Here is an 11,125-nt window from a genome sequence, read left to right as displayed (position 1 = left end):
TAATTATTTTAAATAGACCTTAAAACATTTTTTTACGGATTGATGATTATTTTAAATAAATCTTATAACATTTTGTTAGATATTTGAAAATATTCTAATCAATATATGAAATATACTACGGTTTATAAATTAGAGATTGACTCAACGTTTGACATAAATCACAGTATAAACTAATATATGAAATATACTACAATATATAAATCTTCATAAGTTTCATTTACAACACATATATATATATATCATAATACATGAAGTTTAAATAAAGAAAAAAAACACATTCATTTATATCGTACAAACGAATACATATACCAAATTATATATCAAATTTTCTATAGAAGTTAAATATATATATATATCACAATATATATAAAAAATAGAAAGAAAAAAAAAACAAACGAAAAATTGAATCAGGTCTGTCGTTCGTTTGCTCCAAGTCTGCCGTTGTCGTTCATTTATTCCGAGTCTGTCATCACCATTCATTTGCTTTGAGTCCATCGTTGTTGTTCATTTACTCTGAGTCCGTCATCACCCTTCATTTACTTCGAGTCCGCCATCGTCGTTCATTTGCTCTGAATCCATAATTGTCGTTCGCCGTTCACCATTGTCGTTCTTGTCGTCCTTGCTCGTCCCAGGATCACCTTACATCATCCGTCTCCCGCCTATAACTTACACCGCCGAAGGAGAAAAGAGGAGGGAAAAAAGAAAATAGAGGGGAAGAAGAAATGTCCTTAAAGTATGAGGGAGAGAGAATAATATATATAAAACGTAGGTGGGGATTAAATTATAAATAGCTATGAATATCAGTGAAAATAAGGAGACCAATAGATTTTTTTTTTCTTCAAGACATTAACTTAATATGAAACTATTTTTAAGGTCTTTTAGATAGAAATTCCTAAAATGAATTAAATTTTCAATTTAAATTCTAAACTAACCACCATAGTATTATATTAAACCCTAAAATCTTTAGGCCATTACGTTTGCAATACTAAAAAATGATTGGGAAAAAATTTCAACAACGTACCACAATTACTTTGAAATTTTATTTTAAGTACCACGTAAAAATTAATTCAGTTTGACTCTATCTAAAAATCTATTACTTTGCTAACAGTTTAGATAAATATATTATAATAATATTCCTATATAAATAAATTATGTCATATCTATTTTCAAATTTTAATTGATTCGACTTTTTTATAAAATTTATTTTTATCAAATAATTCAAATTAAACAAAATCGGTTGATATTCAAATCATATAAAATTTTTAAAAATATATATTATAGTAAATTATAAATTAACAATCCATATAAAAATAATTAGAAGAATGAGCTTATTTTAAAGTTCATATAACTAAAGAACACAAATTTAGTATTAATTTATCAAACACCATAACTATTTTTTTTATTTTAAAATTTAAATTCAGCAAACACAATTTTACAGCAATCCCAAACCAAACCTTATACCATTGAACTTTTACATAATGTCATTTATAATTCCATCTTTTTTCCTCTCACCCATTCTTTTGGTGATGTTTTGGTTTCGAAATTAAAATTTTAATGTTTCTCTCTCTCGTTTACGAGGCTGTGAGAAAGTTTTGAAGTTTAGATACAGAATTTGAGGTTCAAGAACCTATCATGAATATTTTAAAGTAGGAGAACCTATTAAAACATAAACATCATGAGAGTTCCAAAACTAAACTGGTAATTATGATAGAATTACACATCATAATGTATCCATGTTCATCAGTAACCATTTCGATACATAAGAATCTGAACTTGAAAAATGTAGAATGGAAAGTTTGGAACCTAAGCAAGACAAAATAAATCTTCTAAGACATAAAATAAATTTTCTATTGAAGAAAAGAATGAAGGATAAGTTAGTTGAGTTCATCAAGTTTGACCTCGCGTTGTTCACCCGAAGAAAGATCTTTAACTCCAACCATGCCTCGTTGCCATTCTGAACTTCCAACAAGTATCAAACGGCGAGCATTTATCCGCGTTGCTCGTTTAAACACCCTGCAAAAATGAAGCAAACCAGTGTGGATAAGAAAATGTGATATGTGATAATTTTAACGACCAACGGGTTTTGTGAATGATACCATTTGAGGGGTTTGTTCTCCAATACCAAATCAACACTTTGGCCTTTTTCTCTGAGAATGGTAGCAACTGTGGAAGCTGCACCTTGGAGATCAGGATCAAGAGCACAAATTATGTTCTCTACTTCAGCATTCAGTTCTGGCAGCAACTTCTTTTCCTTGAGCAACTACAGCCAAATCACACGCCCAAAAGCAAAACAAATATCTCAAATCCAAGCTATGGAGAAAAACTAAAATAAATTCTAAGGTGGAACCAAAATAAGTTCTAAAATAGAAAAGTATACAAACCAACGAACAAGATGTTAGGAACCAAGGTAGTATGGGCTGCCTTTGTCCCACATTGGTTAGAATGGGATAACCAATGTGGTAAAGTGTAGGGATGTACATAGTCCGAGTTGGACCGGGTTGGAAGATTTTTGTGGACCAACTCAAAAATTCGAGTTGGCTAATAATGAACCATATTAGTTCGGTCAACCCAACCCAAAATTTCTGGGTTTGGTCTCGGTGTTTTTTATATATTTTTTTTTTTTTTTTTTTTTTTTTCTATTATTGTTATTAGAAACTAATTTTTAGAATTTGACTGTTTTTTTAAACTTTTATTTTTAATACATATATTCGGGTGTCGGGTCGAGCCTCAACGCCCCTTTAGCCCGGTGCTCATGACGCGCTACGGAACCTCCACCGTGGGGTAACCCGAGACCTAACCCGAATTTAATATTTTTTAACATTTTTAACCCAACCCTTGCAGTTTGGGTTGGGTAGTCCGGGTTGGTCAGGTTACCGGGTCTTTTGAACACCCCTACTTAAGTGGCTTGACTCTCATCTCCCAAAAGCTGGCTTTTGGGATGTGGTTCTCCAAGGTGCTCAAGTACCTATAATGGTATCAGAGTCAGTTGTTGACGTTCCGAAATGGAACCGGCATAGAGTTCTGCTCGAGTGTGGCTGAGTGAAGTATTGCTGAAATAGCCGCCAGGACATTGGCTTTCTGAGAATAGGGTACTGTTAGGAACCATGGTAGTATGGGCTACCTTCATCTCACATTGGTTAGAATAGGATAACTGATGTGTCATAGATAATAAGTAAAATTACATCATTGCCCTTTTATTAATTTTTTTCTTTTCTTTCTTCTCCATCGTGTTACCTCTTCTTCTTTTTTTTCCTTTTCTTTCTTCTCTTTATTCTTTTTTTTTCCTTTTCTTTTCTTTCTTCTTCAGATCGCATCTACGCCTTCTTCTTCTTCTTCTAGATTGAAGACAGCCACACCTTCTTCGAAACTGCACCACATGGACAACTCTGACACGACCAGCTACAGGCAAAGCAAGACCATGAAGGGTGGACGAGAGCAAGAGCAAGATCGGACGAGACATCAAGGGCGAGAGCAAGATCAGACAAGACAATAGATCTGTGAAGGGGGAGAGTGATGTGAGAGAGGAAAGATGGAGCCAGAGTGCGAGAGAGCAAGAGGCTGAGCGAGCGAGAGAGCAAAAGGCCGAGAGAGCAAGAGGTCATTCTGCATGGGTGAGGGTTTCGTTTTGATAATTTCATTTGGATTTGACATCAGAATCAACAAAGGGTCATTTGGCAACTTTTTTGAAACTTTGGGTCATTTAACATTTTGGACCCAATTTTTGGGTCATCCGTACAAATTCCCCCTGGCTGTCCCACCCCAATTAGCTAGCTTTTGGGTGTGGTTCTCCAAGGTGCTTAATTACCTAACACGAGATTGGGTGGAACCACTCAGTTCCATTGGTTTCAACCTGATTTGTAGTTAGTTAGGAGCCTTCTTGTGGTGAGACATGACAGTTTCTAAAGAAATGGGTTACTTTAATTATAAAAACCGACAAGGTAAACATCCAAAGAGTCCCCATCCCTCTCAATCCCACAAAAGATTCGATTATATCTCTCCCCCAAATACCCCACAACAAAACACACAACTTAATCTTCCATAAAAAACTCAATTTCCCATTAACGACGGAAGGAAGTCCTCAATCATATCACTTAAATACACAAGGCTTCAATTTAAATGTAACGTTTTAATACACACACACAATATTTCCCGTCCCCGACCCCACACCATTCCCCATCCTTATTTAGCCAATAGAGAGAAAATCCACCCCTCCCTCTCCCATTCCTCACGTAAGCAAGAATTCCCTGTCCCCACAGGGTAAATGGACATCTCTAAATAGCTCCATGTTTCGAACCCATAGATTCCCTAATTCCAACTCTCCAAGGTGAATGGGTTTACTAATGATCTTCCTCCACACCTTCCCACAAGGTTTCTCCTGAGCTACTCAAAGTTTCACACACCGAACATGGGGGCTACAAAGGAAGAAAAAAATAGGTGGAAATACCACCCAAAATCGAATGAATTAGGGTAAGCCTTCCACGTTTTGAGAACAAACTTCTCTTCCAATAAGCTACAATTTTCTCACTTTATCCTCTTTATCCAAAAAGACATCTGCTTCGGGTTGTTTCCCAAAAGGGACCCCAAGATGGTTGAAAAGACACCCACCAAATTAGCCTACTCTCCAACCTTGACCGGATCACTGTTCAAATCCATAATTTGGTACCTATTAATCTTTAAGCCTTGACATGGTTTCAGTGAAAGCAAGAAAGTTATTCAAAATTAAAATTGGTCCATTGGAGATGGGGGAGAGTCACCTCATCCTTACCCATTTCAAAACCTTCAATGATCTTCCTTCAACACATTTGAAAACCATTTTGCTTAAAATATCTACCACGACCAAGAGAAGGAAAGGAAAGGGGCCCTCCTGCCTAAGACCTGTTGGAGCAAGAATCTTACTGTTAGGACTTCCATAATTAGGAGAGAGAATTTAACCATCGTGGCATAACTCCCAATCTAAGATCTCCATTTATCATCAAAGTCCTTCTGCTCAAGAATTTTGTCCAAGAAATTTCTATCCACATGCCTTCTTAAACAATGTTCTAAATTTTGAGAATGTATTGAGTTCACCCCTTGTTCAAAACTGAAAATTTACTGTTGAATAAAATTAACTTGCCCGATTATAAGGGTAAAAATAAAATTTTCCTACTTTTTGAAAGCATCCTATATGAGTTGATCATTAATGTATACAATCAACTAAATTTACCAAACAACCAATTAATCCCGAGAGATTTGATACCCAGAAATTAGTATGATACATAATAATATACAAGATAATCGGCCTACATGGTTTGAGCCAAAGGATTCTTAACTAATGTGCCAAATTCAAGGTGCTTATTAAATAAATAGTCGAACACAGTTGATCAAAACGCATAACATTGATAATTGAAAGAAGAAACTGCAGCCCGGGAGTAATGCCACTCCCAGAAATAGTTTGTCCACGTTACTTTCCATGATTAATATTAAACATATAAGTCATAGAATTTTATGATTGTGTAAGGGTGCAAACATCAGCTTAAAAACTTACTTCTACAATAACAGCATCACCAAACCCGAAGCCACAAGCAGGAATATCATCGCCACCAAATGTGGAAAGCAAATGATCATACCGACCCCCACCGCATATGGCTCGCAGCTTTCCCCCTCTGTCAAAACCCTGGAACAGCATCTTCATTATTAAAACGAACCAAAAAGAGCAATTTTCATAGCATTCAGCTTTTCTTCAATTTAACTGATTCAAGCACAAAAGAGAGAAAATATGACTTTGATCAGTTCAAGAAGCAAGAAATAAATATACATAAACTTTTAATTATATGAAGATTGAGTTCAAGAAAGAGAAGTGCATAGTGATAGATGATTTGAAAACGAGGAACCTGATAAAAGATATAATTTTATTCTATGTTTTTACTATTTTCATAAATGTGTTTGGTTGCAGCAATTCTGCTTGACGATATACTACAAAAACTATGAAAACATACTGTTACAAATCCATTCCTTAGCCAGATATTAGATTTATTAACAATTACACCAACATATATGAAAATATGTGATATACAAAATTTCATATAATCTATAGAATTAGACTATACTTGGGGATTGTGACTACTTAATGAGGATGATTTACCTATTTATTCCGTTCACATGCTGGTATAAAATTAACTAAGGAAACAGTTGTAGATATAGTAGCTGTAGTTTTTTTCTTCTTTTCTAATTTATATTTAATGAGAATGTAGTAGCTCACTGTAGTTCAAAGTGGGGGACGTGGCATTATTGCAGTTAGACATATAATATATGTTAAACCTATGCCATGAAGACAAGTCAAATCAACAAGCAAACAAGTTCGTGGGAAGAGTGAATATCATTTGCTAACGACAAAACTAACCTCAAAAACAATACCCGTGTAATAGGCAAGGCCACGGACAATTGAAGCGTCAAATTGGATCCAATCGGAATACCCAAACTTTTCAGCAAGGGAAAATAGCTGCTTCAGATCGGACAATGCTTCACCACCACCTCCGAGTACCTCTATGCAAGAATAACAATCACATATCCATTTTCAATCCCTTTCAACTAATTGGTCAAAAAGACACAACCATTTGCAGTAAATAACCTTCTAACTTTGTCAAAGACTTTACTGAAAGAACTTGCAACAGCTCCTCAATAGCATCCTCTGATATACCCACAACCTTCAGTTCCTTCTTAATCTCATCCAATGGAATTTTCTCTATCTGTTAGTAAGATTAGCCAAGGGAAACAGAGACAGAAGAAATTATTACATCCTGACACACTGCACAAACATATAAAAATTTATGGAACTCGAAGTCATAGATAACCAACCTTGTCTATGATGATGCAAACCTTGCCAAACATATTTTCAGGTATTCCATAGCATTTTAGTACATCTTGCAAAACCTACCATCAAACTTTAAAAATTAGGCATTTACAGCAACTGCAACAATGAAAATCTTTGTTCACGATTGAACATTTAACTACTAAAGCAATAACTACATTTATTGGAATAATCTCACAAGATGCAGAAATAAAAAATACCTTTCGACTGGAAACCTTAAATCCAACATCTGATGCCGTAATTCCAACTCGCTTAAAGAAGGTAACAATTGAAGATAGAAGCTCTGCTTCAGCCTATGAAAAAAAATTAGATTGAAACAAATAAATGAATAAAATGAGTATGAATATATGTTTATATGCATAGAAAAAGGTACCCTGTTCAAACAAAATTTAACATTCAAATCCAGGCAGGTACCAAAGAGTAAACACTTTATTAGAACCAGACCATGTCAAGATGGCTAGACGAGTTCAAACAAGTTATATATATATTTCTTTCCCAGGGAAAAGAGATGAAAAGTAGCAACTAACGGCAAGATAAACTAAATTAAATGCTCCAAACACACAAACACTTGAGAAGACTGAGAGACTGACTAACGAAAATATCCAAAGAAAAAATGACTAAAAATCTCACTTGACAAGTACTTGCTATCATCTTATTTGATGCACAAGAGAAAACTATCTTTTTGCATCATGCTTCTATAGAGAACTCATCATAAGCTATATGCTTTATGAGAAACTGTATTATTTTTTTTTTTTACAAGAAACCATCATAAGCTATATCCACTAAATGCTGGAAGCCAAACATTGGAAACCCGAAGAACTTCACAGCTTCAAAGTTGCTGCCTAAGAATGCAAAAACTCCTTTCATCTAAACATGTAAAAAGAACTAACGCAGTAAACTAAAATTCCATACCGTAACCTCGGGTACACCAATGATATCCATATTCCATTGGTAATGCTCACGACGCCGACCTCTAGTCATTCTCTCATATCGCCAGCATTGCCCTATAGCAAACCATTTTATTGGAAGGGACAAAGATTTTCTGGACAGAAAAAAATATGGAGATCAAATTCTGGCATGTGTACCTGGATGCAAAGATAATTCAAACAAATAAATAGACAGATATTAAATTTTCACACACGTGATTTCAAATGTTATTTTTTCTTCTAAAAAAGAGATAAAAATAATAAAAAAAAGAAAAACATGGTAGAACATAGCAACATATTACAAGATAATTGGAAACGTATTGCTTCTAAAGCAATATACCCTTTCTGGATCACCAATCTTGCCAAAGAAGGGGTAAGCTCAGGCCTCAAAGCAACTCGACGATTCCCCCGATCTTCAAAACAATAGAGCTACAAAAACAAATAGCACAAAATTAAAAACAATTTGAAAAACATGTAAAAAGTGCATCGCCAAAAAATGTCCCAATATGAAGAGGCAAAATATGAATAGGGTGGGAGCACAGAAAGGGGTGGGAAGAAGACAGTGCACAGAAAACAAGCCCAAAAAAATTTGAAACATGTATAAAGTGTAACGCCAAAATGCTGTATATTCTAGATTTTATGTAATTGTCAGCTCTAAGTCTAAGATGGATAGGGTATGATAACGTGTTAGTAATGTTAAAAACTTAAAATAGTTATCCGAAATTTTTCGTTGCTAATAAACACGTGTTAGTCTATCTCATACTGCTTTACCCTATCAAACTTGCACTAAACATACATACCTTCAATGCTTTAAAAAAAATTACTGCACTAACTTGCTTCAAAAATCGCTAACAGAAATGGGAAAGAATCTTATTTCTCTCTTTTAGTTGTTTTGATCTAATAGTGTAAGAATCGGATATTGGGATTTCATTTGGTTCTTTCTACATTGAGTGCCACCTTTCTCTATATAGCTTTCCTGAGGGATTTACTTTTCGTTTTTAAGAAACAGATAAACAAAAATAAGGCGATAGTCCTGATTGAATGCATTTGAATTCAAGCAGGAAATTAGAGCCGACTACTCATTCCGTAAGTTCGAGAATAAACTACAGGATATAGCCGTTCTTTTCTTTCTCTCTTGCAGCATCAAGACTTTAACTATATGCAATAAATTAGTTTCCGAGAATAGTATAGGGATGGAACCCAACACGAACAATTACATCAACACCAACCTGATCTCTTATTTCTTCACCAGCTTTCCTAACGAACAGCGCCTCCGACTCAAGCACCGGATAATCAACCTCCTCAAATCCATACACTCGCGAAACCTAATCAACAACAGAAAGTAAAGACGAAAGACACAAAAACCACTAACCAAACTACAATTCGAAGCAACAGGATATGTAACCTCTCTGAAATTATTGAATAGCCAGTTGCGAAGTCGCATATCTTCCGGAGGAAAATCCCTGGTTCCCTTTGGAGGGTTGACGTCGATCTTCTGCAATTCTTCAGTGACCGGCGCCGGAGAAAGCGCCCCCGACCTGCCGCCACTGGTTCCGCCGTCAGTAATAGACTGGGCGGAAGAGACGGCGGTGAGAGAAGAATGAAAATTGCGATTAACGAAGAATGAGGGTTTGGGAAAGGGGAATTTGAGAATGATACTGAAAGCGAGTGATGAAGAGGAGAAAATGAAGGGCTTCAAACGAAGATTGAGGCGAGGTTGGAAGATAAGGAGCGATGAAGGCTTCGTAGCCATGGTGGTCGATAGTGGAGAGACGCAGCACGGTGAAGTGGTGAAGTGGTGAAGTGGTATTGTCCTGACAAAATACCGAGGAATGGGGTTTTTTCATATATAGCAAAAAGACTTAACTTATTTATAAATGCAGCAAAATGACAAAAAAAAAAAGAAGTTATATCATGATATTTTGCTTATCAATCTTTTTTTTATTATGAATATTATAATGAAAAATAGATGTCGACCGCTTAACATTCGAAAGGTCATGTGTTTTCATTGATGTTATCCATGTGGCTGGTAGTTATTTACGTTTGGTATCCATGTAAGTCCACATCTTATCCACCATTTTGCTTATAAATAGTGGCATTTGGTAGATCTTAAAATCACATATACATAGGTGAGAATTCCACTTCCACTAATTTTCATATTATCCAATTTCATGATTTTAGTTGTTTTATGTTTTTAGTTATTTTATTTTATAATTTTAGTTTTTATTATATAAAAATATTATTATATTATATTTTTCATATATGTATTCTCGTTGCGCTCCTCAATTTCATAACACGTTATCAACACGAGTTTTCCCCGCTAAAGGTAGCTCCTAAAGGTATGTTGGTTTTTCCCTATGCATTATAATTAATAAATTTTATGTTATTTTATTCAATATCTATTAAATTTCTAACATAAATACAATATTTTATGATAGGATTATCATGACAAATCTCACAAAATTAAAATTTGTCTCCCTTGATATTAATGCCAATAATTATTTGTCATTGGTACTTGATGCCGAAATCCACTTAATGCTATGAATCTTTCGAAGACTATTAAATAAGGAAATACGACATCCAGTCTGGACAAAATAAAAGCTATGATTTTCCTTTGTCATCATATCCACGAGGGATTGAAAATGGAATATCTTACAATAAAAGATCCCCGTATCTTGTGGAAAAATTTGAAAGAGAGTTATGATCATAAAAAAATAGTTATTCTTCCTAAAGTTCGTTATGAGTGGATGCACTTAAGGTTACAAGATTTCAAATCAGTAAGTGATTACAATTCTGCATTATTTGTTGTTATGCGGAGAGAAAATTACTGATGTTGATATGTTAGAGAATACATTTTCTACATTTCATGTCTCAAATATGCTCATGTAGCAGCAATATCGAGAAAAAGGTTTTAAACAATATTCTGAACTAATTTCATGTCTTCTCGTGCCCGAACAAAATAACGAGTTATTGATGAAAAATCATGAATCTCGACCAATTAGAACAACAACATTCCCTAAAGTGAATGCTGTGAATTTTAAAAATTATCGTGGTCGAGGTCGTGGTCGCAGTCGAGGTCGTGACCATGGTAGAGGAAGAAATAATTATTATTTTCATGGTGGTCGTTCTAATCATTTAAATTTCAAAAGAACCACACAAAATGATGATCACAAAGGAAAAGCTCCACAAGATAAAAGTTCAAAGAGTGTTGAAGATAAATGTTTCCGATGCGAAATGACTAGACATCGGTCACACATCTGTCATACGTCAAAACACTTAGTTGACCTCTATCAAGCCTCCTTAAAAGAAAAAGAGAAAAATATGGAAGTAAATTTTGATATCAGGATAATGA

The 11,125-nt window shown here is 34.8% G+C and overlaps 1 protein-coding gene across 1 annotated transcript; it reads right to left on the bottom strand.

The window, feature by feature from the left end:
• Nucleotides 1–1,681: 1,681 nt before the first annotated feature.
• On the bottom strand, nucleotides 1,682–9,609 carry LOC120074328 (histidine--tRNA ligase, chloroplastic/mitochondrial). Its single transcript, XM_039027418.1, has 11 exons — nucleotides 9,179–9,609; nucleotides 9,003–9,098; nucleotides 8,114–8,202; nucleotides 7,760–7,889; nucleotides 7,048–7,140; nucleotides 6,835–6,909; nucleotides 6,608–6,725; nucleotides 6,380–6,522; nucleotides 5,525–5,653; nucleotides 2,097–2,260; nucleotides 1,682–2,013 (listed from the first exon to the last, which is right to left on the bottom strand). The coding sequence occupies exons 1-11, from the start codon at nucleotides 9,524–9,526 to the stop codon at nucleotides 1,875–1,877; spliced, it is 1,524 nt and encodes a 507-aa protein (XP_038883346.1). The 5' UTR covers nucleotides 9,527–9,609; the 3' UTR covers nucleotides 1,682–1,874.
• Between the last annotated feature and the right edge of the window lie 1,516 nt (nucleotides 9,610–11,125).

Source organism: Benincasa hispida, chromosome 3 (assembly GCF_009727055.1).
Source record: "Benincasa hispida cultivar B227 chromosome 3, ASM972705v1, whole genome shotgun sequence".
NCBI classification, from domain to species: Eukaryota; Viridiplantae; Streptophyta; class Magnoliopsida; order Cucurbitales; family Cucurbitaceae; genus Benincasa; species Benincasa hispida.
The sequence above is the reverse complement of the archived record's forward strand: the minus strand, read 5'-3'. Positions and strand labels throughout refer to the sequence as shown.

Coding starts and splice junctions, on each gene's coding strand:
- LOC120074328 (XM_039027418.1), bottom strand. CDS start 9,526: ATGGCTACGAAGCCTTCATCGCTCCTTATCTTCCAACCTCGCCTCAAT. Junction 8,203..9,002: donor GTGAAGAAATAAGAGATCAG/GTTGGTGTTGAT, acceptor TTGTTTTTGTAG/CTCTATTGTTTTGAAGATCG. Junction 6,910..7,047: donor TTAAGGTTTCCAGTCGAAAG/GTATTTTTTATT, acceptor GTTTGATGGTAG/GTTTTGCAAGATGTACTAAA.